This window comes from Grampus griseus (genome assembly GCF_964374135.1).
Source record: "Grampus griseus genome assembly, chromosome: 1".
Classification (NCBI taxonomy): domain Eukaryota; kingdom Metazoa; phylum Chordata; class Mammalia; order Artiodactyla; family Delphinidae; genus Grampus; species Grampus griseus.
Window position 1 is genome coordinate 170,190,662 of NC_139017.1, and position 27,482 is coordinate 170,218,143.

The following is a 27,482-nucleotide window of genomic DNA, read 5'->3' on the forward strand; positions in this document are numbered from 1 at the left end:
CACTGGCTAAGAATCCGTGCTCCCAACACAGGGGGCCCGGGTTCGATCCCTGGTCGGGGAGCTGGATGCCGCAACTAAGACCCCGCATGCCGCAACTAAAGATCCCTCGTGTCACAACTAAGACCCCGCGTGCCACAACTAAGACCCCGCCTGCCGCAACTAAGACCCGGCGCAGCCAAATAAACAAATAATTTTTTTAAAAAAAATAGAAGGCTTGTGTGGAACTGGCTGGGGAAGTTCTGCCTGGAGGTGGGGAGGGGGGATGACCCCTACCCTTCAGGCCCACCCTGAGCAATCCTGGATGGGGATACACCCCGGGGAGGGGGCTCCATCCCCTGCCTCATCTTTTCTTCCCATCTCTATACTCCTGGAACAGGCAAAGCAAACTCAGGTGCCTGCAGGGCCAGAAGTAACCTCAGTGGGAAGACCTGGATGTGGACTGAGGGGGCAAGGGCAGCCGCTACTCAGGTGACTGGTGCCACATAGGAGGGTGGGCTGGAGTGCCAGCTCTTCCGACCCTTAAGAAGATACATGAGTCTAAATGTTGTGGGACATTTCTCCATTTCTAAATGTTGGCAATTAATTCCATTTTCCTAAAAATACTGTGTGGGCCTAAATACACATGTGCAGCCTGAATTTGGCCTGAGGTGGGACAGTCTTAAGACGCAGGACCCTGAAGCTTAGAATTGCAAGGGACCCTGCAAGTTCACTTGTCCGGGCCTTGTTTTGCAGGCCTGTGGTGAAAATCAAACATGACAACGCAGGTTAGGGAGTATCATGTACTGTAAAGGGCGGGGCCGCGTGGGAAGCGCTGTGGTGCTCCTGGTGACACTCCCCAAACATTAGAAAGTTCCAGCCCGTGTGGCTGAAATCTCATCGGCCTTAGTCACTGGCCTTAGTTCTGCTTTCGGGGCCACAGAGCCGGGAGGCTCCCAGTTTTCCCCCAAATACCTGAACACCTCCCTGTGACTCCACAGGATGTCCCTTCCCCAAAGAACAACGCTTGCCCACGCCAAGTGCCCTGGGGTGGGGGTCACCTCACCCCGAACCATCGGGGCCAAACCCCACACTCTGGTGGGTGAAAGAAGGTGGGGCCCGGGACCTTCCAGATGTGGGTGCAGCTGCAAGCGGCCCATGTCACAAGCCACTAGGGAAACAGAGGACTGTTCACCAAAGGGACCTCCCTGGTGGCGCAGTGGTTAAGACTCCGCCTGCCAAGCAGGGGACGCGGGTTTGAGCCCTGCTCTGGGAAGATCCCACAGGACGCGGAGCAACTAAGCCCATGTGCCACAACTACTGAGCCTAAGCTCTAGAGCCCACTAGCCACAACTACTGAACCCGCGTGCCGCAACTAGTGAAGCCCGCACGCCTAGAGCCCATACTCCGCAACAAGAGAAGCCACCGCAATGAGAAGCCCGTGCACCGCAACGAAGAGTAGCCCCTGTTCGCCACAACTAGAGAAAGCCCGCGCACAGCAACGAAGACCCAAAGCAGCCAAATAAATAAACAAATAAAATTTAAAAAATAAAGTTCACCAACAGGTGACTCTGGGAGGTGACTAATTTTTTTTGTACCAACTTTGTGTTTTAAAAACAGAGTTCCCAGGCTTCCCTGGTGGCACAGTGGTTGAGAGTCCGCCTGCCGTTGCAGGGGACACGGGTTCGTGCCCCGGTCTGGGAAGATCCCACATGCCACGGAGCGGCTGGGCCCGTGAGCCATGGCCGCTGAGCCTGCGCGTCCGGAGCCTGTGCTCCGCAACGGGAGAGGCCACGACAGTGAGAGGCCCACGTACCGCAAAAAAATAAAATAAAATAAAATAAAAACAGAGTTCCCTAATAGACTCATTTGAAAGTGTTTCAAGATTTTTTTTTTTTTTGCTAGAATGTTCCTAAGTTGCAATCCCAAAACATGGCGTGGATTTTTCTTTTTGCTTCTTAAAAAATAACACTAATAATGACAGCTGCCACCTTGTATTAAGGGCTCTGGGTCTGCCAGTTTGCCAACTCTCTCATTTGCCTCGCAGAAGCCCTGAGGGTCAGGCACCATCGAGCTCTTCTCATTACAGAGGAAGCAACTGAGGTTCAGAGAGGTTGGATGATTCCCCTGAGGCCACACAGTAAGCACCAGTGGCAAAATCTGGATTCAAACCCAGACTCTGACTCCACGGCCCACTAGTTTAAGCACAATACTAGGCTATCATTTCTGGCATCTTTACTGGCAATTACACTGCTGAATTAAATCAGCTTTTATCCTAAAATCACATGAGTAGTAACGAATGTGGAGGTCTAGTCAAGATTAATCCTTCAGGTAAGGTCTGCGGGCTCAGAGAGAAGCAAGGAATCGCCTCCCTCGGAGAACACTGCCACCTGGTGGGTGCCACGGGGCAGGAGGCAGAGCGACAGGCGAGGCCGGCTGCAGGGCAGGTACGCACGCACCTTGTTGAGGCTGCTGCGGTCACTGACGCTCTTGGTCAGCTGCTGGATCTCGGCCACCTGGTCGGCCAGCCGCTTCTGCTCGTTCAGCTTCTCAGCCAGCGTCTCCAGCTCCGTGAGCGCCAGCTGCAGCGAGAGCCTGTCCGGGTGGCCCCTGGGGGTGTTCTTCAGCATGTCCTGCCGGGGTCCAGAGGGAGCCACGACTGATACCCCCACCCCAGCAGACCCTCCCCTGGCTGGGGTCACAGCCTCCGCCTCCACACTCAGGCCTGAGAAGGGCCCAGCTTGTAGCCAGGACAGGCGGGGCCTGACATAGAGCAAGGCCTCAAGAAGCAGCTAGTGAATGAATAACAAATAAAATAGCTGTGCGGACGGATCCCTGATTCACTGATGAACTGTGGACCAATCCCTGATTCACTGATGCACTGTACACTGAGACGAGACCCACTCTTGCTGCTGGTCGCTCTGAGAACAGAGAGGAAACCCTGCTGGGCCCTTGGGCTGGCAGCCAGCCTTCGCCCCAGGGGGACTCACCCCCTGACTGAGGACCCCCGGCAATCAGGGGAGGTGCCTCAAGCTCTCGGGGCCCAGCGTGGAGGCTAACGCTCCCTCGGGAAGCCTGAGGTGCCAAGATCAGAGCATCCACAGGGCATCTCCTCACTGCCAGGGGCCCCACAGTCGCCCGCATTCCACGTGCCTTCCCACAACCACCGGTCACCGGGTTCCCACCAGGGGAGGTGAAAGTAAGCTCGATGGGCTCCACCCTAGGAGTGGGGAAAGAGGGGGCCGGGGGGCCAAGGCCCTGCCCACCGTGCACAGATGCGTGGGTTGTGGGTGACGGATGAGAAGCCAGCCCTCCTGCCCCAACCCCATGAGGCTCGCACCATGCCACGCCCCACCCTGCAGGTTGGTGGCCGCCGGAATCCCCCGTGGTACCTGAAGCAGGAGGATGAACTGCGGGAACCTCTGGATGGGCTTCACCATCAGCCCGTAGAGCGTGACGCGGTCGGGGCTACACACCTGCCGCCGCTATTGGAGATGAGGGGGGGTAATTCACTGAGCCTCCGCAGCAAGGGCCCAGCACCCGGGGTACAGATGCGGCCCATCCCGGGCTCCCCTCCCTGGACCCAGGACCCTGCTCAGCCTTGGGCCCAAGAGAAGAGCCCAGGAGGTCCCTGGTTCCACAGTCAGGGGTCCCTGCCACCACAGGGCTCCCCGGTACAGCCCCTCACCCTGGAAAGCCTAGAGCGTCACGTTAAAGTCTCTGGACTAAAAGCCTAAGTAGGACATTTCAGCAATTTATCCAAGAAGTCAGGCTACGGAAAGTAGCCGAGACAACCATTCCCTCCACCTAAACTAAAGCGGACGGGCCTGGGCCGGGGTGAGGATCGGCAGGGGGACGGTTCTTACTGTCCTGTCTCTTGCTTCTGTTTCCACCTCTCCATCCACCCACCTGTCACCTTGACCCGGGCCCTCAGCCCCTGCGACCCAGGCTGCCGCCACAGCTTCCCCACCGGCCTCTGCCTCCATCTGCCTCCACCCAAAACTTCAGTGGCTTCCCGCTGCCTGAAATACGACATCCTAGCCCCTGGGCCAGGAGGTCCAGATCTGCCCAAACTGAACTCCACTGCTCTGGGCCTCTCTCCCAGGCACCCAGTGCTCCCAGGATCCAACCAGACTTTGCCTCTGACCTTTGCCCCATCACCCTTGCACCTGGAACACCCTCTTCTTCATCTCTCCGTTTCAACCCCACTGACCCCCCAGGACCCATGTCGGATGGCGCCCCATTGAGAAAGCCCCCTGAGCCCCTGGGATCCAGGCTGTAGGCTGCTCGGCTCGGGGGGGGGGGGGGGGCCCTAGCCCACCTGCGCCCTCTGCTGGGTGGCACGTCTCTGACTCACCTACGTGTGCGCCTAGGAAATGGGGACTGGGGACCTGGTCCCACAGCTACTTGAGGCCTATCATCCTTTAAACTCTATTCTCGCACGTGATCCCCAAAGCACCGCTTTAAGAAAAGGGATCATCCCGGCCACAAGCTGAGCCACACCAAGCCTAGCCACCATCTGCAGATGCCACAGGCCTACGCTTCCACCTGTCAGAACTCCAGGATCCCAACCGGCTTACAGAAACTTTAACTCTTCTTCACCCTCCCCTTGGCGGAGTGGGGAAAGGACAGGCAGATTTTCTTCCCGTGGGACTGGGGATGGCCCAAAGGAAAGAAGAGAGGCATCTGGGCCAAAGAAGTGCTGCTGCAGCGATCCCTACCTCCTGAGACACCTCCCTGCCCCCCCACCCCGACGGCCGGGGCTCCATTGAGAGGGGCCCCGGACCACCCTCGGGCCCACCTTGAGGAACTCGAGGAAGGCGGGCTTGGTGAGACAGGCCTTCTTGATGATGGACATGGCGTTGGTAAAGTTGTTCACGTAGTCGCTGTACACGTCTAGCACCACGGACTTGGAGAACTGTAACAGGTGTGGGCGCGGCCCGGGAGGGTCACATCCATGCGAGAGGGAGGGCGACCAGCACCCCACCCTCACCGGCGACCACAGTCCTCCTCTGCCTGGAGGGTCTCAGCTAGCCTTGAGGTGAGGAAACCTGTCACCCGGTGAGGGGAGGGGACAGGGCTCAGAGAGGCAAAGAGACACCAAGGTCACAGGGAGGAAGAGGTGGTGCTAAGGAGAGCCCGGGGAGGTCCCTCGTCCCCCAGCACGGCAGCCTGGCCCACAGGCGAAGGGGGGTATGGCGGCCCTTTGCTACGCCCCCCAGCTCCCCACCCTCAAGGATGGCGCTCCTGACCTGAGCCCCATGGACACACCGACCAGGGTGCTGGGATTTTGTCTTTTAGCAGAACCCAGTTGCCTACAACATATCGAAGCAGTTTCCACCGATCTGACCATCTCTCACCCCATGAATCTCTCTGGGGCCCACAGACTTCAGTGTCAAAAACCATGAGTCCAGCACACTCCCTTCTTCCACAGATGGGGACCTGAGACCCGAGAGGGCCCTGGAGCTGCCCACGTTTGCACAGCTGAGCTGGGACCAGGCCAGGTCTCCAGGAGCACGACACCCTGCAGCACGCTCTGGGGCCAAGGCCATGCTCTGTGGGAGCGTCGCACAGTGGTCCCTCCGCGAGCACTCGGCAGGGGGCGCTTGAGATCGGCCAGGTGGCTGCCCACAGTGGCCAGTCTCCTGGAGGCGCTGCCACCTAGGCGGAGCCAGAACAGTAAGCGGGAGGCACGCGGGCGGACATCTCCAAGGACACGCTGCAAGGTGTCACGCCCACCCCCGCGTAGGCCAGGCCGACTCAGGCCCTGCCACCCTCTGACCCCGCTGGCTGGGACGAGGCGACCAGGTGGAGGCAGGAGGCTGGCCCGGAGCACATCCAGATCACGGCCGCGGTTGGCACCTTGGCAGGCTGGGGAGAGTCTGGGGACACCTACCGAAGCCACGAAGAGGTCCCCAATCTTCTCGGTGGAGTCCCACTCGGCCACGCGGGAGGACAGGGCGATCTGGAACATGGAGTGGCAGTGCAGGATCTCCTTCACGCGAAAAAACACCACCTGGCACTTGCGGACACTCAGCGCCTTGGGCTCCATCTCCATCAGGGGGTTGCGGTAATCCTGAGGCGGGGGCGCGGGCGGGGTGAGTGCCCCGAGGCCAGGCCACAGCCCCTGCCCCCACTGCCCTCATGGCCACCTGGACCGGGCCAAGCAGAACTCGGCAGACCTTCCTGCGGGAGGAGCACCCACCCCTCACTCTTCACCTGTCCTTCTGGAAGGATCTCCGTGATCGTAACACTCCTGACCCTTCTGCCCATCCATAACCCACCCCCGTGACTTATGTGTTAAGCTGGGTTTTCGGGCAGACCCCTGCCTGCAAGGAGCTCCACGGAGGCAGTCCCCAGGGGCCGGCCCAGATCGGCTTTGCCCACAAGTGAGCCAGTCTGTCTAACGGAGCAGTGGCAGTGATGTCACAGCAAGACCTAGAGCCACACTCTCCAACCAGCTTTGTCAGAAACACGGGATATTTTTGTCTCCACCTGCCTGAGGTCTGGGCTCCTCCACCGTGGATCCAAACTCAGGAGGGGAAATGAGGTTGTTACTAGCACCCTCCCACCCCTACAATTCCCCTCCCTGTTGTCCTCCCCGAGAGCCCACAACATCCCAGAAGGTTCACCTTTTCAGGAATGCAAACTACAGACCAGGCCAGCACACCTTAGTCACGCAAGCATCTACTTAGCAATTCCTGTGCATCCGGATCACAGGGGAGAGGGCGCACCCAGGGAGCTCCAAGATGACGGGGAGACATCAGCCCCTGCCCCGGGGGCTCCCAGAGTGGCGAGGGAGGCACAAGAGGCACCACATGCCCTCAAGTCCATAGGATACAGCTCATTTTATTGAACCCCGACACGGTTTCAGAAAATGCAGTCATCCTGTGAACACCAAGGCATCTGGAATTCTTGGTGTCCCCCATTTGGAGTTCCTGCTGTTTCCATAAAAGCCCTGGCCTTTGGCTCCTTCCCCTTAAAAATGCCCACAGTCCCCAAACGCTCCTTGTAAAATGTCCCTCCGGGGTCTCCCCTGCCCTCTCCCCAGACCCCCCGGAGTCCTACCTGGAGTACCCGTTTCAGAGACTCCACATAGCTGCCTTCGCTCTGCACGATGGAGCCCAGGATGTGCCTCCGGACCACCTGCTCGGGCAGAAAGCACAGTCGGCACCTGTGCCAACCACGGCACAGAGTGAGCTCCGGCTGCGTGCAGAGCCCCGGGTGATGGGACGAGGAGTCATGACGCCCAGTGGAGCTGCCGGCCGCGGGACAGAAGGAACTCGTCTTTCCCAGAGCTGCTCCTGGACCACTGGGGCCTGGCAGGCCAGCATTCCCTTCCAGAGGCCCTGCCAACCCCAGACAAATGCCCGTGCTCCCCAGACTGCAGCATGGGGGCAGGGGACACTGGGACTCGAGGCCCCTGCCTGGTCTCTGCTCCCACACATCCAGGGATGGGAAACCACCACTCTCCTCCATGGGGACGGGTGGTCTCCTCCATCTTTGGACAACTTTAGTAGAAAATTCTTTCTTAGGTGAAATTGAAATCTCAGCTCCCGACACTTATAGATCCAATCCTTAACCAATCTCTCTCCCATCCCCACCAAGTGGGCTCTACTTCAAGCTAAACATCCCCGCCCCTTATCCTTCCCCTCTTGCCCTCCCTGTCTCTCCTCAGCTCAAATTAGTGCATCTCTCAGGTGCAGACCGACCAGCACCCAGTCAAGAAGCCCTCACCTGGATACAGCAGCATGCGGGCTGGGGGGGGCAGGGGGACTTTGCTGCACACTGGAATCATGTGACTCCCACCCCAGACATTCTGAAGGAATTGCTATGGGGTGCAACCTCGGTAACAGTGTTTTTTAAAGCTTCCCAGGTGATTCTAGCGTGCAGCAAAGCTGGGACAGAGCTCATGAAAGGTATCGCACATGAGAGGTGTCCGAGGGCGGAGCCTATCCACCTTGGCCCAGAGCTGGGAGGGTGACTGATCCCCACTGTGCCCCCAAAGCCATCCTGAGAACATCGATCCAGGCGCCCACCACCATCTCCCCTGCTCCCCTCTGTTTCCTCCCTCCTGCCTCTGGCACACCTTTGCATCTCCTCCCACCACCCTGCCTACGCCCGGGCCTGACCATGGCCCCTGTCCTTCAAGCTGCCCCACAGCAGGATGCCTTGTCAACGATCCCCAGTTTCCCAGGTGTTCCCAGAGCAGCGTTCTCCACCTCGGCATGCTGATGCTTGGGGCCGTCCCGTGCACTGTAGGACGTGTAGCAGCGTCCCTAGCCCCCACCCACCAGATTCCAGTAGCACCCGACCCCCCGCAAGCTGTGACAACCAGAAGCATCACCAGACATTGCCAAATGTCCCCTGGGGGACAAAATAAACTCGGTTGAGAGCCACTGGCCTAGAGTAACTAACATTGCTGATGCAAGAAATGCAAAAGGCTCCCAAGGAGACAGACCCGGCCGACATCAAAAAGGGGAACCCCGGATTACGAGCTGGCAGCCTGGGGTCCTGCCTGGCTCTGAGCTCTGACGGCTCTGACAGTGACTCACTGCATAGGGGAGGGAGCAGGGGGGTCACCACCTCAGTGTTGCCAGGGGCCAGGCAGGAGAAAGAAGGAAAGAAGGAGGCGGATGGACTCCCAAGACGAGAGGTGTGGCCGTATCTCCGATTTGCAAAAGGGGCCCATCATCAGGATTTCCTGCCAACTCCAAACCGGCCAACCCCCTCATTGCATTTGCTTTCCCGACATGTCTTGCTCAGAGCCCTCATGACCAGAGGGAGGCAGGGGTCTCTCCCTCTGCCTCATGGCTAAGAAAACCCCAGCGGGGAAAAACCCAAACCTGACTCTGCCGAGGAAGGTCCCAGAGCACAGCCACCCCGATCTCGATGTGACACTTCTGGAGAAGGAAGACATCACCCGAAGAGCCCCGCTCCTGGGATGCCTGCGGGTCTCTGGGGTCTGAACTGATGACAGGTGGGTGGATTGGGGGAGGGGGGCCGGGCACCTCCAGGGCTCCTCCCTGAACTGGATTAGCTTGGTGCTTCCCAGAAAGGGACTGCGGGCCCTTTGTTCGAACACCTTCGTTTGACCCAGTTACACAGGAGCTACTCTGGCTGCCGCAGGGCTGGGAAGCAAGAGCTCCACATGCAGCCCCACCGCCACCCAGGATGATGGCGTGGAACCTGCAGACTCCAATTTGGAAAGTCTGTGCAGCAGGTCGAGAAGAGACCCCAGGAGGTCCCCCACCCAGCTGGGGCTCTATCAAGGGCCCCCTGATCATCAACTCCCCTTCCAGACCCAGACCTGCATGGTCCCAGGTAGCAGGCTGGGGTCCCCACCATCCCTCCCCCTGAAGACACCCCGCTCCTCCCACAAACCTGCTGTGGGCTCAGGCCGTCTGGCATGGGGCCCAGCTCCGGGGCTGGGGGCTTGATGTCCGTAACGCTGACCTCCAGGAGCCCCATGTCCTCCTCCTCCGAGTCACCTGGAAAGTGAGATGGGCTGGTGACACATGCAAGGCAAGGATGACACACCTGCTCAAACTCCAGGAGCTGGAAACCACCCTCCCCCCCACAGACCGGGGTCCTGGGATGAGTGGCTCCTGGGGCCACAGAGGATTAGGGCCTACTCACTGGCCTCCTGGCTATACTCTGCTAGGACAGTCCACCCGGAAATAGAAGTGAGGGAGGGATGGAGCGAGGGAGTAGGAAGCAACACGCAGCAGGGGCTCGGCTCTCAGAATCCACCCTGCCAAGAGTCTCTGTCCCCGCTCAGACCCGCCCGCTTCTGGGCAGGCAAAGGCCAGGCCGCCCATGTCCCCATCACTAGACACTAAAAATAGTTTTCTTCTTGTTGCCAAAAAGGGGGAAGAAAGTAAACCCCGAGAAGAGCAGGGCTGTTTGGCTTTGTGTTTTCATCTTTCAAAAAAAGAGACCCAATGGGGAAAAAGTCCAGCTGCTGTCCAATAGGGGAACGCAGACATGAGTGGGGGCAGACCTCAGAGGACAGATCGAGACAGACAGAGGCCGGGGTGGAGAGAAAGAGGGGAGGTCAGGCAGAGCGCAGTAACCCGGCCTCGCAGGGCTCCCGCCCCACGAGCTCCAGGCACAGGCACAGGGAGACGGGACCCCGCTGCTTGCGGCCCTGAAACCCGGTGCCGGCAGCCGCAGGCAGCAGGAAGCGGGTGCTAAGGGGAAGCTGGGAAGAGAGAAGTGGTGGTGGCTCCCGGGGGCCGAGGGAACAGGGACATGCAGACGGGCCTTACCTGAGCAGGAGACAGAAGAGGAGGAGGAGGAAGGACAGTGGATGACAGTATGGGGGTCGGGGTGGTGGCGGCCCTCCTGCCTGGCCCACATGGCACCCCGGGCATCACTCCGCACCCACCCCAGCCGCTGGCCCCGCGGCTTCCTCTTCCCCCATGCGCCACTGGGTAACATTCTTGGCCGGTGATTCGAGCCTTGCCGTGGCTATTAATAACGCCTCTGGTGGGAGGGTCGCTTTAGGAAAGGCTCCGGGCTAACAGGCAGGGTGGGGAGGGAGCCTGCTGGCCGCCCGGCTGGCCTGGGGATGGGGAGGGTGACCAGGAAGAGTTCCCAGCCAGCCGGCATGTCCAGCCTGTCCGTTCTCCAGGCCACTCCAAGCTCGGAATGGCTCCTCGGCCCATCGTCCCCTCCCTCGTCGGGGGGTAGGGCTTCCCCAAAAGTTTGGCGCTGAATCAAGTATATGCAGTGGTGGGGGTAATTAAACCCGCTTCACAGATGAGGAACCTGGCAGTCCAAGAGGGGAAGAAGTGGGCAAGGTCACACAGCCAGGAGGCCGTGGAACCAGGATCGGAGCCAGAGCAGCAAGATGCTGTCCCAGCACCAAACACCCCCTTTTTGTGGCTGCCACCGGGAATAACACCTGCCACGCAGGGGCCAGGAGCTGTGCTGGGCTCTTCCCATGTACTACTCCTGCTCGGTCATCCTCACCAGAGCCCCCTGAGACAGATGCCAGATTAGCCCCATTGTACAGATGAGGAAACTGAGGCACAGAGAGGGTGAAATACATAGATTTCAAGAGGGCGCAGAGCCTCAAAGTCCTCCCTGGCTTGAAGGCCTGTGCTAACGGGGCCCTGATCTCTCCTCCCTGCCCTCACTCCAGCCAGAGGAAGCCTCTTCCGTCCCCTCCACGCCTGTGTGTCCCCAGGCGAGACACTGAACCACTCTGTGCCTGTTCCCCCATCTCCAAATGGGAACAAGACAGTCCTCTGTCCCTGTCTGGTGTTTATAAGTATTAAATGAGAAACTGTAAAGCTCTTCAGAGAGTGCCTGGCACACAACAGACACTCCATAAACGATGACCATCGTGAAAATCACTTCTTGAACGTCTCATACCCTCCCACCTCTGGACCGTTGGACATGCTGGCTCCTCTGCCCGGAGCACCCACTCCCTGCCCCGTTCCCTGGCCTGATGGACCTGGGTCCCCTTCTCCTTCTGCTCTCAGCCCTTCCCTGACCTTTCATTCGCGTATTCCACGCTCACTTCCCCCACGCTCCCACCGTGGCAGCCCACCATGCGGCTAGTCATTTCCTGTTTGCATGCCTGTCTCCGTTCTGTCCCACGTGCTCCTGCAGGCAATACTGCCTGACTCATCTTGGTGTCCCTGCACCCAGCACGGGGCATGGCACTTAGTAGGTTCTCAATAAATGTCGGCTGGTGGAGAGACAGGTGCATGGATAAAGAAGGGAATGAACAGGCGCGTTCAAAGATGAGGTCAGGTGAGCATGGGAGGCAAGAGGCCAAGGAGGCCACGACAGAGACCAGGGCAGGGATGCTGAAGAGAGAGGCCCACACTTCCCGGAAGAGATGGGGTCCACCTGCCACAGGCCGGGAAACAAGCTGGCACATTTGGGGATCAGTCCCCAAACCCCACCGCCAGAGGAGCCCGGACACCCAGTGACCTCGCCCACCCACCCCTGACGAGCACCGAGCCCGCCCCTGGCCCGGCCCGCAGCTCCTCACCGAGGATGTCCTTCCTGTGCAGAAAGGACACTTTGCGCATGACTGCGATCCTCGTCTTCTCCAGCCCGTCCCTGGTCCCGCTCTTGGCGGCCTTCATGAGCTGGGTCATCTGAGCAAAGGCAGGGGGGCTCATCAGAGAAGCGGAAGGAGGCCTTGCGACATCTGCCGTCAAGGGCCACCGGCCCTACCCAGGCCTCCCGGCCGGGGCTACAAACATGAGGACCCCGGAGCCCACTGCCTCCCAGGGAGGTGGCAGCAGAGGCCAAGAAAGACCGCAGGGCACTGCCACCCCGAGACCTCCTGGGAAGGGCTGGACGGGCATTCACGCCCTGGGGGACCTTCCGGGGGGAACCCTCTTTACTAACCCTATTTTTTCCCCTTGGGTGTCAAATTAAGGACATGGTGTGACACTGGGGAAAAGTCTGGAGGCCTGGAGTCCTAGGCCTGGTTCAGATCCCAGCCCTACCGCTCCCCACCCGCGTGACTCTGGACAAGACCCTTAACCTCACTGAGCCTCAGTTTCCTCCCTGAGACCCGCCAGAGCCTGTGAGGACTAAACAGGGTCTGGGAAAGCACGCTGGACAGTAAAAGGAGCTGCACAGATGCCCAAGCTTACTTTAGGAGCAAGTATGAAAGGAGGGGAGCAGCCCCATCCCATCCGTGGAACCCCGGCCCCACCAAATAGCCGGGTTTCTTACTGAGCCTCTGCCCAGGAACACGGGGGAGGCTGGTGCCTCCATGGAGCCGGGTGCGGCAAGCGAAGCGGACACGGGGCGCGGGCGGAGGCAGGCCCAGGACGGGGAAGCGGCACCTGGGGCCTGCAAACAGAGCTGCCGTCCCCTAACTCACTGCTTTGTCCCCTCAGCCCCCGGCCCAGTCCTGGAAGCTTCCCTGACGCACAGCCAGTGCTAGAAGTTTCCACGTGGTTGGAAATGCTCCCTGTCTGCGCTGTCCAACGTAGCAACGGCCAGCCACTGGGCACCTGAGAGCTGGCGGGTACGACTGAGGACCCCGAGTCCTGGTGATCTTTCATTTTAATTAACTTGAATGTGAAGAGCTGGGTGGCTATCATAATGGACGGTACAGTTCTAGGAAGCCCCCTGCTCCCTGAAGCTCTCTGCTAAAGGTGGGAAGCGCTCATCTGGGGGTCCCTGGTCTCTGCTCTCTATATCACCTTCCTCCAAACACCCGCCCTGGTCCCCAGCATAAGGGCCCGGGCACTGCTCAAGGGTCTGGGTCAGGAAGGCTTGCCGAACACTGAGTGGGCGCTGAGGCTGGGGGCAGGGTGGTAACTTTTCAGGAACAAGACAACTTTCTGGAAACAGCCAACAGCCAGCAGGGGAAAGGGAAGTCCCGGGCCCCTCCCTGCCTCTCAATGGTATGATTCTAGAGCAGCAGTTCTTGGCCTTTCGGAGAGGTGGGTGGGGCTGTCATAAACACCAGTGAGAATCTAATGAGAGGGACATTCGACCCCAGACCCCGGAAACCGTACGAAGATGCTCACCCTCCTCTGAGAGGGTCATGACCCCCACAGTGGAAACCTCTGTCCTGGAGCCCAGTTCCTATCTCAGCAGAAAGCCGTCATGGGGGCTGTCCTAGGAACCCCCAAAGTGGTCTTTGGGGGAACCATCAGAGACCCTTCCTGGGCCAAAAAAGAGCAACAGGTGAGCACCTGGAAGGCGTCCCTGGGTCAACCTGCCAGCTCCACTGGCTCACAGCACTGAGGACAGAGCCCGATCTGGGGGCCGACTCAGGGGCCGGGCTGGGGAAAGCACCCTGGTCTCGACGCCGCCCTCCACGTGCTCCCTGCTCCTCCCTGGGCCGCAGCTTCCTGAGAAGTTAAACCTGCCCCCACCTCCAGTCACAGGGCTGTCAGAGGGTGTCCCTATAAGGGTCTTGCAAACTGTAAAGGGTCTCTCCGCCTCCTCCAGAGAGGCCTCCGGTTCTGAGGAAATGGGCAGGGCTACAGGATAGAGGGCAGGCAGGCTCTGGCTTGCACAGACCGAGGCTTGAACCCCAGTTCTGCCGCTGGCCGCTGGTGTGGCCGCCAGCCAGTTGCCTCACTTGCTGGCCTTACTAACACTGAATGACAGCAGTAAGACAGCGGCCTGCTAGGGCGTCTCAGGGAGAAAACGGTCAGGCACACAAGTAGTAATGGTCACCATCCACTGAACTCTTAGGCTGTGCCCGGCGCGGCCCTAAGCACCTGACGGTTCTGAGCTCACATCCACCCTGGGCGCTGGTACTGTTCATGCCGCCATTTCACAGGCAAGGAAACTGAAGCTCAGAGAGGTCAAGAGGCCTGCCCAGGATCACACAGCGAGGAGGTGGTGGGGCTGGCATTCAAATCCAGGCCTGCAGGCCTCCAAAGCCCACAGCACACAGTAGGTGCTCAATGAATGGAAGATACTGCTGTCCATCCTTATGCAGAGGTCGGAGTCCCATCTGAGAAGAAGGCACTGCGGTTTCTCCTACTGGCCTCCTTACCCCGGACCTCTCTGAACAGCTCCAAGGCGGAGGAACGTCCAACGTCACCAACAAAGTGTAACCCAAACCCACCTGCCATAGTTACCAAATTCATAGATTCCTAGGCCTTGGCCCAGACCTGTAGAATCAGCCTCTCTGGGGGTGGAGCTCAGGAATCTGCATTTTTCAAAGCACTCAGGTGATTCTGAGGGCCCTAAAGTTTGAGAGCCCACACAGGAATTCTTATCGACGGTTAAGGTGTCAATTGAGGGTGGGAAGAGAGAGAGGCGAGGACATGGACAGGAGCGAGCCAGCCTTTGGCATCAGCCCGTGCAGCCGGCGAAAGATGCCACCAAGTTCCAGGGCTCGAGGCAGCTCCAGGACTCAGCCCCACCCCTGCAGCCCCAGAAGCGCAGGAAAGGCCCCGGGAGCCCCCAGGACTTGGAGGGACAGACAGACAATACCTTATAATCGTACTTGTGCTTCAGCTCCTGCATGTCTCTCCCCCCAACTCTTAAAGCCAAGATGTCTCTCTTAGTCCTGGCGCATCGCTCCTTTAGCCTAGTCAGGTCTGGAGAAAGCTGGAGCCCCCAAGCAGCCAGGCAGAAGGACAGCAGGTGAGAGAAGCAGGCGGGGAGGGCAGGAGACAAAACACCGGCAACAGAGTAAAAAGGAGACTCAGGTGAGGTGGTGGATAGACAACCCGGGGTGGGTGGGATCGGGCACCTGGGGACCACCAGGCCCCTGCCTGGAATGAGCTCCAGCAGCATCCAACCCCAACATGCCACGCAGTTGGGGGCTGGGTCTCTGCAGCTGCGGGGGAGCAGAGGCGGGAGGGGAACAGCCCAGGCCCCCTCCCAGTGCTAAGAGGACAAGGACTGTGTCTCGGTCATCTCCCCATCCCAGGAGCCCAGCATGGGGCTCTCGACATTAGAGGCTCTTGGCAAGTTTCCGAGAGGGATGAATGGCAGGTGGACGGATGGGTGGAATGGGTGGGCAAGGGGATAAATGGATGAGTGGGCAAATGCAGAAAGATGGGTGAATGCAGAGAGGGGTGGATGGATGGATGGATGGACAATAGACGGATGCGCAGATGGACAGGCTCATAGATGGATGGATAGACAGATAAGTGGATGGATGGGTGAGCAAATGGATACATTTAGTTGGATGACTGTACAGATGGCAAATGGGTAGAGGGATGAAGAGACAGTCAGATGAATTAATAAAAACATGGATGGTTGGACGCAGTGCTGTGCTGGTAAATATTCAACGAGCGGTTCTCCAGGAAAAAGAGCCCTGCCTTATAGTATTTCCACGGCGTGAACACGCCCACCACGGCCAATTTCAGACTACCAATGTGACATCACTGAGTGTGAAGTTGGAAAGGGATGTGCACAATTGGTTCTTGGGCTCTTGTGAGCTAGTTTGAGCTGGCTCGAGCACACCACTGGAGGAACAGAGGGAGGGAGGGATGACGGGCGGGCGACTGGATGGAGGGGTAGGTGGCTGGCTTACATACTATCTGGGAAGATGGACAGATAAATGGACAAACAGACAGACATTCAAATGCATGAACTGTAGGAGCAATAGTGACATTTGGCAAAATATAGAGAAGACCATGACTAGGATTACTTGTAGAAAAGTAGACAAGCAGAGGAATCAAAAGCACGAGCTTAGAGGCAGGTGGGCCTACATTCAAAGCACTGCTCCCCGCGTACTAGCTGGAAAAGTCTCCTTCCCTCTCTGAGTGACAGCTTCCTCACTGGTAAAGTAGCCATAATAATAACTACCTCATAGTATCACTGAGAAGGTGAAATGGACAAAGCATGTAAACCCCAGAGCTTAGTGAGTGTTCAACAAAATGGAAGCTTTTTTAGATATTAGACTATCTTTCAAATAATAAACGCTCAATATTTGTTGAATGGATGGACAGTTGACTGGATGGATGGATGGATGGATGACGGACGGATGGAGGGATGAACGGATGGACAAGGTACTTCCTTTCCAATCCTATGTGATGTTGAGCTGTGGTTCTACCACCTACTTGCTGTGTGGCCCTCACCACATCATTTAACCTCTCTGAGCTTCTGTCACTTAGGTTCTCTGATCAACAAAATGAGAGTCTTAAAGCAAGTAATACCAACCACTCTAGGGTATTAGGAACAATAAATGAAACTGCTCTGCCAGCTGTACCACACTCAGCTGTACCGCACTGGGCACATATTCACTATTGTTATACAAAGAAATAGCAGGACAGGGATCCTTCCGAGAGTTACTCAGACGCCCCAGAAAACTGGAGTCCTGTTTCATCTGTAAATAAGACTGACATGATAAATCATAAAGGACCTGGGCCTCTGCCTCTCTCAGGGTCCGAAGAACTAGATTCGAAGGTGAACTGCAGAATTAGCCGGACAAGAGTCAACCAGCTGAGGTCAGAGCTGGCAGTGCTGCCCAGGCCCCTGGCCAACTGGATCACGGTCACCTTCATCATGAAGAGATCACAATCAGAAAGTGGACAGGTTCAGTGGAGCCTGTTTCACAGCTGGGAAAAAAAAGAAAAAACCTCCCACTGACCATGGGGGGCTACCAGCAGGCCCTCATTAAGCAGGATCAGGCTCCCGGTCACATCTGGGTCAAGTGCTCCTAAGGAGGTCCCTCTGCAGAGCCTCAGTCATTTTCTTTGGCAAAAATCGGCCCACTGAGGGCTGGCTTGGCCAGACACCTGCAGGAGGGGCTCCACTAGTTCTTTTGCAGCTGCACAGGGTACCAGGTTCCTGTTAGACTCTAAGGACAGGACCCGACTCTGCCCAGATCTCTGCTGCCTGACGCGCCACAGCACAAACTACATACAGGCAAGCAGCGGTGGCACCGGAAACATGCAGCGGCTGCAGCACGACGCGTAGGAGCAGATGCGCCCCAAGCAGCTCAGGAGGGCAAAGCCCTGCAGGTGGGGCTGTGGCGGGGCGGTTCCCAGGCAGAGGTGGGTGTCAGAAGAAATACGCCCCCTACAATCCCTGGGAGCCTGCTGTTCAGGGAACAGGCGGGCCTGGGCCCATGGCCGGAGAAAAGTCCTCATGGTCAGAAATTCCAAGAACTCTGCACGTCGTTTGTCTGCTGAGGAAGAGTCCCAAGCCCCCAGCTTGAGGGTGTGCGGGACACAAGCCCAGGGGCAGCCCCCAGAGACCCCCACCCCTGGGGCCAGGCCAAGGTGAGGGCCCGGCCAGCATTTCTCAGAGTGCTCTGTGGGCCCCTTGCATCCCCGGAGGACAGAGCGCTGTTAAAAAGCAGATTGCCAGGCCCCACCCAAACCCCGAACCTGGGAGCGAGGCCACGACATCTGCGATTTCAACCAACAACCCACATGATCCTGATGCCTGTGCAAGTCTGAGGACCACCATGGGAGAGCCCAAACTCAGCATCCCCACGCGTCCTGCCCTGAGAGGTGCTGACGGTTCCCTCTTGATCCCCAGCAAGAAGGCACGGGGCTGGGGAAGTGGCCGTGGGAGATTAGGCGGGACAGTCAGAGGCTGAGAACAAGGGCTGGCCCAGGCCTGGAGTCCCACTGCTCACACCCTCCAGAGCAGGGCTGGGACACACGAGTCCCGCCCCCGCTATGCAGAGGCTACCCAGGGCGAGTGGCACCTTCATAACCAAAGCCCCCTCCCTCCCCTAAACCAGAGCTGCCCCTTCTAAGGACAGAAGCAGGAAGAGGCCTGTTCCTGGGCTTTCGCCTGGGTCATTCCTCCAACTGGGGACACCTTTCCCATCTCCTCTGGCTTCTGCACCCCAGCTCCCAACCCGCCTCTCTTGGAAGGAAGCCTCCTGTGATCAGGCCCATCAAATCCCACCTGTGTCGGGCAGGCGGCCATACGTACACGGGCTCGTGTTCACAGAAAGGCATGTTTTCTTCATTTTTGACAAATCGTTTCATATTTGGTGTCTCCTCCTAGACCACAAAGGTTCCCCAAGCCTGGGCTGGGTCTTCCAGTCCCCCTGTACCCCAACCCACACCCTAACATGTGGACTGGGCACAGAGTAGGTGTCAGAGATGCTTAACGTTTTTTGCTAGCAGGAGGTCAAGGCTGTTTTCCGTGGCGCCGCCCACGGGGGCCCAGCCGAGAGGAGAGCAGGGGTTCAGGAGTGACCTGCTCAGCCCCCAGGCTTCCTGAGGACTTGGGGAGCCCTCTTCATCTGAGTAAAGTCCGTCTGAAGACTCTTAGGCGTAGGCGCTGCTCTGGCCTGTGCCCCTCTCCCAGAAGGGATCCCCAAACTCAGAAAGGGGCAGGAGGCACTCAGAAAAACTTGGGAGTTGGAGGCCCCTGTAATCCAGCCTGGGCCTGGGGCCCCTGCCTGGTCCCTGCCCCACCTGCAGGCAGGACTCGCTGACAGGCTGAGCCCACTTGCCTGCCTGTGTCTTTTCAAAAGGACCCTTACAGAGACCCAGTCACCTCTGGTCGGGCAGGGCCTGTCTCTAAGAGGCTGCTCCCATTCAATCCCAAATCTCGGCATGGATAGAACCTGCCTTCTGGTGGCTTCTAGAGAACAAATGGGACAGGCAAGGCTGTCACAGCAAAGGAGGAACCAAACGATCCATCCTCCTCCCGGCTTCCGTGGCTCCTTCCATGAAATCAGCAGAATGAACTCAGTTCCAGGCAGAAACACTGGAAGCAATCAGTGCATGGATGGCCCCTTGAAAGGCTTTGGAAAGAAGCCTCCCAGGCACCTCTGACTTAGCCCGCTTGCTCACCTCCCCAGGGCAGAGGGCTGTGGGGGTCTCGGATCGATCTGAGAAGCATCCTGTGAGGCAGGGAGATCAAGCTGATTTGATCCATGTGTCCACTGTAATCAGTTAGTTAAGCTGCCCAAGCACTGTGTTCAGGAGGATTCTGAAGCCAGATCTGAGCCCGTGAGCATCGTCATCAATTGCCGGGTCTGCCATAGGCCTGGAGCAGGGGCAACACCTGTGCCAGGCACTAACCACACCCATCCTAGGTTTAGGGCTCTCCACGGCCAATCAGCAATGTGGGTGGATCACTTCCTGTCTCGGGATTACATGGGCCACTTCTCCCTCTCTCACCATACATCCCTGGGAATCACTGAGGTTTAGATACGAGTCTCAGGCCTGGCCCTCACCACCCCACTCGCAGGTGCCTTGGCTGGGGTGAGAGACGCCTTCCCCCTCACCTTGGGCTGGAAGGACACTCGGTGCTTGGCGGGCTCCGCCTCCGGCTTGGCCTCCTCCCCGGAGTCCTCGCTGTAGCTCTCAAACTCACTGGAGCTCCAGCCTAGGTCCTCCGTCTCCCGGGGTGCCCCGTCCCGGCGCACATCCTCGTAGAGCAGCTTCCTCTCTGCCCCTGCTGGCCGAGAGACAGGGCTGGTGAGCCGAGGCCCTGAGGCCAAGCCCACCAGCCCCAATTTCTGAACCCAGGCGGGCAGGTGGGGGCGTGGGTCAAGGTGGACCTTCAGCTCCACTTCCTGGTCCATAAGCAGGAGGCAGTGAGAACACGACATCCACCCCGCAGAGTGAGGAGGACGTGAAAAACGCAGAGAAGCACAAGAAATGTGCCTGGCACACAACCGGCTCAACAACTTCCCCTATCCACACCACCTTGCTAGGATCGGAATGCTCATTTGGGGCTTCTGTGGCTTTTTCTTTTTTTTTTTCTTTTTTGCAGTACACGGGCCTCTCACTGCTCTGGCCTCTCCCGTTGCGGAGCACAGGCTCCGGACGCGCAGGCTCAGCGGCCATGGCTCACGGGCCCAGCCGCTCCGCAGCATGTGGGATCTTCCCGGACCAGGGCACGAACCCGTGTCCCCTGCATCGGCAGGCGGACTCTCAACCACTGCGCCACCGGGGAAGCCCTTCTGTGGCATTTTTTAGAGGAAAAGAGAAGCCCTAAGACCAAGCCCTGACTCAGGCCCTCAGCTCTGGCCTCAGCATGCTAGGGGGGAAAATGAAGATGGTCCGGGGCATTGAATGACTCAGATCCCTCACCCCAAATCTGAGTTCCCCGTGAGGGTCCAGGATGGTCCAGTAGGGGGCGCGCCTGGCCCAGCGTCCAGGAATGTTCCCTTTTCTTCTCCGGCCCCACAGGAAATGCCTTGAATGGGAAACTGGGGGACAGAGACCTGACAGTCCACTGGCCTGGAGGGACACGTGCCACCAGGGCCGGGCACTCTTGGGGGTCCCTGTCAACTCGGGTTTGAGATGCTGTTTCTAGACTGAGGTGGAAAAGCCAGTTTGCCGGGCCCAGAACACGGGGTCCCAGCCCTGGTCCCAGCTCCACCTCTGGGAGCTCTCGGCCTCACCTTCACCTCTGAGCTTCACTTCCTGGGCTGTTACCTGGAGAATAACTGAACTGCAGGCCTCACAAAAGTAAGGGCAGACTCCAAAAAAGTGCACGAAGATGAAAATGCTTTTCGTTAACACAGACAAAATATGGCACTGAGATGGGTTTAAAAAAAAAAATCTGCTCAGAAACCACGCATTGTAAAGAGCAGACAACTTTGGTTCTTGGAGCCTCTCTATAAAATGGGGATAATAAGCTGGAAGGTGGAGGAAATATAATATTTGCACAGAAAGCTCTTAGCCAAGAGCCTGGTACATGGCAGGCGCTCACCAAAGAGCAGCTGATCCTTACTCGCGGGGGCTCTGGGTGGGCTTGAAGGTCTCCACACTGACCCCAAGCCTCCACCTCCCCCGCACGGGAAAGCCGGGCGGGTGAGGGGTCGGGGAAGATTTTCAGCCAAAGAGCAAAACAGACACACTGGGGCTTAGCTGGAGACTCAGGTCCCAGGATCAGGAGGAAGCATGGGGTTATTTTTCAGCAAAAGATGATAGTGACTAACATCTGCAGGGAGTAGAGCAGCTGGTGACCAGGCTGTGACCTTCACAAGGCTGGGCTGACTGTCCTGTTACTGCAGTGGAGGCCCCACAACCCGTGAGTCAAGGGGCAGAGCCCGGTTTCTTGGGGCTGCCCCAGGGGAAGAACCACGTGACATCTACTTCCCCTAACTTCTGGCCCCGCCCACCTAATCTACATGCCAGATTCTCCCAGCAGCCCTGTGGGGCCGGAAACTACCACCGCCTCCCATCAGACAGATGAGAAAATGGGGCCCAGAGAAGACGTGTGCTTGCCTGAAGTCAGGCAGTGAGTGGGGAGGGGGCCCCATCCACTCACCGTGCTGCTTTCCACAGAGGCACCACCGTGCTGACGACCCCCTGGGCTCGTCCAGAAATACTCTCTCCAGTGGAGACAGCACCACCAGATTCCTAAGCCTTCAGAGGCCTCACAGTGGCCTGGTCCCCGCTGCCCCCCCATCTCCTGGGGCCACGGGCTTCACTAATGCTCAGGAACATGGCTCCCCTTTCAAAGCACTTACCACCACCCACTCAGTGCTCTACATCAACTATCTCACGGCATCCTCCCCACCACCCAGGAGGAAGCTAGCATTGCCCAGTTTTACAGATGCATCGACTGAGGCCGGAGAGATTTAACCAGAAGTTTTGCGGCGTGGCCCTCCCCAAAGTCCTGTGAGGTCAGGACGATATTCTGATTTCATACGAAGAAGCCAAGGCCCAAAGCACAGAGAGCTGTGCCCTAATTAATGGCAGAGCCAGGATGAAAGCCCGAGGCTGTGTGGGTCCACTGGCCTGTGCGGCTGCACCTCAGTGGACACCCTCCACACTGAGCGCCGGCTGAGCCCACAGGCCGTGTGGGGCCCTGGCATGTGTGATGTTCACAGCGCTCCTTGTGGGGTGCACCTGCTGAGGGCTGGGCCCAGCCTCGCCGACTCAACCCTCCCACAGCCCCGAGAGAGAGTGGGGGGTCTCAGGGCAGGAGTCCTGGCCCTCAATCGGCAGGCTCAACTGGCTCCCAGGCCACCTGCTCTTGCCCACCTCAGGGTAAACCACAGGACATGCCATATCCCCACACCCTGGGGACCCGAGGGTGCCCAGTGAAGACTGTGACCAAGTGATTAGTGGCTTCATTGGATTCAGGTGGGAGAACAGCCCAAAGGGGTCAAATAATGGCCTCAGGCCACTCCGATCTCCTGGCTCTGGGACTTCATCCAGCCACCCTTTCCCACTCTCCCGGATTCACATGAGCTACAAGCAGGAATGGGTTCCAGGTTCCTCCAGGGCTTGTTAGATGGATGGGTGGATCATGGGCCCACCTGCCCTGCTCCTGGGACAGGTGTCAGGAGTGTGCCCCCGGGGAACGTCGGGCCTCATCATGTTGTCTGTGTGTCTCTCCCGTTGGACTATATGCTGCCCCAGGATGGTTACGGTCGCCCCTGTCAGACCAGGAGCTCCACAAATGCAGGGGCTGTTTCCCCCACTAGACGGGGAGGCCCTGAAGACAGGCAGAACAGTGTTGTAGAAAAAGCAGAGTCCAGCAGATGTCTATTCAAATTCTGGCTGTGTGATCTGGGGCTGGTGGCTTAACCTCTCTGATGTGACTGTCAACTGGTGCCATAGGCCCTGCCCTACCGACCTCACAGGGTTGACTGAATAGGGGAAGCAAATGCGTTTCATCTTTCATAAAATGCCACCCAAGTCCTTTGTGGGGGGGAGGGGGACAGAGCACTGGACTTGGAGTCAGAATGACCCAGGTTCGAATCCCAGCTCTGCCTCTACAGTTTCCTCCTCTGAAGAATAAGGAAGTAATACCCTAAGTCAAAGTTTCAAAGCAGATTACAGGAGATAAACCATGAAGAGCAGCTGGCAAAACGTGTTTAAGCAAAGACGGCTCTTACTGTGAATGGATATTAAATACCCCTCGTCCCTGGGTAGTCCTCCTTCCAGCTAGGTGAGTATGTGGGCCCAGTTCCAGCAGCACTCACCCTCCTCCACCCTGTTTCTCCTCTGCGGCCCCGATCTTCCCGGCAGGGCCCAGGCTTTCCCAGGCTTTCTCTGCTTCACCATTCAGCAAGTCTGGACTATTAACCCATTTTCAGGAGGAATGGAGGCTTGGAAAAGTGAGAGATTTGCCTGGGGACCTACAGCCCAGCATGCCCCTGCCCCTGAAGCCCTAATCTCTGCGCTTGAAGCGTTAACCCCTCCCCATGGAGCCCTAACCCCGCCCCATGAAGCCCTAACCCCGCCCTAGCCCCAGCCTGGCCACGCCCTCAGCCATCTCCTGACTCTCCCGGGAAGACGGCCGTGGTTTTTAAAAGCAAGAAGGAGGGGCCATGGACTGGGTGGGGGCCGGGGAGGAAGTGGAAGGAGAGACCCTCCCCAGGCCCCGCCCCCCCGCCGCCCCTCCCACCCCTCCTCTGTCCGGAGAGAAGCGGGACTCCTGAAAGAGGCTTTACCGGGTTGATGGGCGTCCAGGTTCTCGCAGGGGACGTCGTCGTAAATCACATCTTCTTCCAGGGCGGGGAAAGTAAACCGGTCGACTGGGAGAGAAGGGAGAGGAAAAGAGCACGAAGGAGGCTGTGGTGGCCCAGGGCGGCTGCCAGACTGACAGCAGGACTGCACCAGCGGGCAGCTCCCTCCGCCCGCCCGCCCGCCCGCCCGCACCCCCACGGCTCATCTGGGCCAGCATCCTGCAGCCCAACCCCTGGGGAACCCTAGCCTGCCACTGCTCTAAGAGGACGCAGCTTCCGCTGCCTCTTCCCGCTCCCCAGCCCCTCCAAGGCGCCCTCCCAGTGACTGCGGCACATGCCCCCTGCCGCCCCGACACCTGCAGGCCTGCCCCTCTGACTGATGGCACCTGCAGGGAGCATGAAGCAAACCCAGCACCTGTGCCCCAGGGCCCGGAAGCCTCTTCAGCCGCCCAGGCCCCCAGGACTACCCCAAAAGGAGTCACCCCCCACCCAGAGGCAGGGGAGGGCAAGGCAGCCATATCTAATGAGCACAGGATACGGCAGGGAGTGGGGGAATGGATTTGGAGAGTGGGGTTAAGGAGAGTCCCCCAGAACTCAGCCAGCGGGGCCCTGATTGGTAAAAAAATTCTGCAAATGAGCACATCAATCCCCTAACACTTTGCTGGGTGTGCTATGAGCAGGGCAGAGAGCACATCCTGCCCATGTTAGCAGCTCCTGAGCTGGAATATTTAAAGAGGTCTCCCCCCGATAACTGTGTGCCCAATCTCTGCCCTCTCTAGGGGCATGTGGCCCCAGCAGAGCGAGGGTTTGGGAAACCAGTCCCCACCCCTGATGGTAGCCTGTCCTCACCCCACAGGCCTTCCAGGAAGACAGAGGACCAGATGGACTCTGAAGTCCCCGTTCCTAATTGCGTTGCTCCCTGCGGTCCCAGGGCCCCCAGAGCCCTATAGGAGCCTCACCGCCCCCTCTCCACCGACACAGATTCTGCCTCCCACATGGCTCAGACCTGCCCGCCTCTCTCCAGGTCCCTGGCTGCAGCCATCAGCCTCCCTCCCCTGGACAGCCTCCAGCCCACCACCTTGTCTCGGAGCACCAGTGATGGGACTGAAGTGCAGACGTGGTCTCATGGCTTCCCCTTGGCCTCTTATGGCTCACTGTCACTTTGGGGAAAGCACGGCCTCCGGGGGCACCCCACACACACTCTAGGAGGAACTGGGGAGATGGCAGCCTCACCTGGCCCTGCTCACCCCTTAGACCCTCCCCTCCACCACACCAAGGCTCACTGCTTCCGAGGTGCCAGGCATCCCCTCGCCCTTGGGCTCCGGCACAGGTTGCCCTCTCAGCCTAGACACTCTTGCCCGGAGCCCTGCTCCTTCACTCTCTGCCTCAGGACTCGTGGGCTCTCCCAATTCCCACCTCCCCATCCTAGCACCTGCTCTCTGCATGGTAACCACCCGCCTATGTGTCTGGTTCTGCTGCCAGAGGGACCTCGTCTTGGTCACCAGTGTACACCCACCACCCAGATCACCCTGGCCCGCTGTAGGAGCTTTGGAAGTATTTGGGGGACAGATGAGCAGCTGAATGTGTGATCTACTCCTGGATCACGACTCACATCAGGTGGCAAAGGGGGGCAACTCTCAAGGGTGGGCAGTGGCCAGTCCACCTCAGAGCTGCCACCTAGCCCACAGCAGCCATGCAGCAAGGACAACAAGCCCACATCAGCTCTCTCAGCCTAGAGAAGGGGAGGCTATCCTGACACCAACTTCCTGGGGCTGAGACCTGGGGGGCGGGTGGCGCGGGGGGCGAATGCAGGGGACTTACTGCGACGGGAGCTCTTCCGTCTCCAGCTGGAGCGCCGGACCCCAGAGAAAGCTGTGTCCACGGCATCCCCATTGCTCACCACGGCCGGCTCCCTGCGGGCGGAGAAGCAGGGCCAGTGAGCCAGGAGGATGGGACAGCTGGTTCCTTGAAGCGTCAGACAGCCCCTCACCAGGTGACAGGGCCACTTGACCCCAAGGCCGAGCTGGGGAGGCCACAGCTGGGTTGGCCTTGGACAAGCCCCGTCCCCTCTTGGTTTCCTCACCTCTAGAAGGCACTGTAAGGCCGACCTGCTGCTTTACAAGAGCATAAAGGTCAAACGTATTCACGGTGATAAGTGATAGGGATCAGATGCTCTTCAGGCCAGGGCACCCTGTCTCTCCTCCTCCAGGGCAGACTCAGTGGGAACCTCCACCTCCCCAGTCTCCACATGCAAGATGGAGGAGAGGACTGGGGGGCCTTGCGTCTGAGAGACGAGGACCTGCGAAGCTTCACAAGACCATGCACAGAAGGCAGGGCTTAACTCCCACACACTTGAGGATGGGCTGGACCAGAGGCACGCTTCCCAGGAGCAGAGAAGCAAAGAGAAAGCAGTGGAGAAACAGCAGACACCACCTTAACCAAGCGGTCAAGTGAGCAAAACCCAGTGCCGTCACTCGGGCATCATGTACTCCAGATACGACGTGATGAGAAGGGTGCTCACCTCTGTGGGATTCTTACCCCAAGCCCATAACCCCAGGCTAATCATGAGAAAAACACCAAACAAACCCAGATGGGGGAACATGCTATAAAACACCTGCCCACTACTCCTCAGTGATCAAGAAGAACAAAACTGAGGCACTGTCACAGAGCAGAGCAGTGTAAATGACAACCGAATGCCACGTGGGTCCTGGATGGGATCCCGGGACAGAAAAGGAACATAAGCAGAAAAACTGATGAAATCCAGGTAAAGTCAGGAGTTCAGAGAATGGTAACGTACCAACGCTGGTTTCTTAGTTTTGATAAATATCCCGTGGTCGTGTAAGATGCGAACAGCAGGGAGAACAGGATGAGGAGGTGTATGGAACCCTATGTGCTACCTTTACAACGTCCCTGTAAATCTAAAACTATCCCAGAGTGAAAGGTTTTTGTTTTTTTCTTTAAGCCCATGCTCAAAAAAAAAAAGCCACATCTGGCAACCCAGAGGGTAGAGGCCTTCTACTGTCCAAGGCAGCTGCCACTGTTACGAAGAATTGACTTGAACTTGCCATCACGCAAGCCCTTAACAGAGGAGGAGGAGGGGGAGGGGAAGGGGAAGGGGGGAGATGACAACCGGAAGTGCAGGGAGAGGGGAGGGAGGAGAGTGAAGTGTGGAACACCTCCTGTGAGCAGGCCCTTGGCCTCGCCTTCCCAGTAGCGCTGACAGGTAGATCCTGGCATCCTTCCCACTCCGGCAGGTGGCGGGCAGAGGAACCTGCCCAAGGTCACCGGCCTGTGAGTGGCAGAGCCGGACGGTGAAGCCAGCCTGCTGGGCCCCTAAGCTGGCCTCTCAGGACTGCGTCTCAGGTAACAGAGCAAGGACGGCTGTGACGGTGGAAACATGCCACGTCTGTGCTGTCCAGTGAGCCACGCGTGGCTACGGGGCACTTGGAAGGTGGCTAATGGAACTCGTGTGTCTAAGGAACTTAACTTTTCATTTTAGGTCATTTAATTTTAAATAGCCACATGTGGCTAGCAGCCCCCGAACAGGACAACGCAGGCCGAAGCCACCAGCGCCATTGGAGAAGCAAGACTCAGCTCCGGTTTTACTGCCAGAAGTCAGCAGTGTCGCCTGGGGGGGAGGGGCGCGTTTCAGTCCTGGGGTAACGCTTTCCATCAGCGGGAAGTTAAGGCCAAGAGG

The 27,482-nt window shown here is 58.3% G+C and overlaps 1 protein-coding gene across 6 annotated transcripts in view; it reads right to left on the minus strand.

Moving 5' to 3' along the window:
* The window catches only part of ARHGEF10L (Rho guanine nucleotide exchange factor 10 like), a gene marked incomplete at its 5' end in the record, with an annotated part of 146,836 nt that overhangs the window by 64,279 nt on the left and 55,075 nt on the right, over positions 1–27,482 (minus strand). For 2 of the 6 annotated variants that reach the window (XM_082675294.1, XM_082675292.1), the window contains 10 exons: positions 2,436–2,609; positions 3,369–3,461; positions 4,778–4,894; positions 5,873–6,052; positions 7,045–7,122; positions 9,361–9,467; positions 11,987–12,095; positions 19,637–19,806; positions 23,771–23,854; positions 25,607–25,698. In XM_082675294.1, the coding sequence (XP_082531420.1) occupies positions 2,436–2,609; positions 3,369–3,461; positions 4,778–4,894; positions 5,873–6,052; positions 7,045–7,122; positions 9,361–9,467; positions 11,987–12,095; positions 19,637–19,806; positions 23,771–23,854; positions 25,607–25,698 (1,204 nt within the window). Of the gene's footprint in view, positions 1–2,435; positions 2,610–3,368; positions 3,462–4,777; positions 4,895–5,872; positions 6,053–7,044; positions 7,123–9,360; positions 9,468–10,247; positions 10,420–11,986; positions 12,096–19,636; positions 19,810–23,770; positions 23,855–25,606; positions 25,699–27,482 lie in introns of those variants that run through there. The other 4 variants (XM_082675293.1, XM_082675291.1, XM_082675296.1 and 1 more) reach the window with 2 other exon arrangements.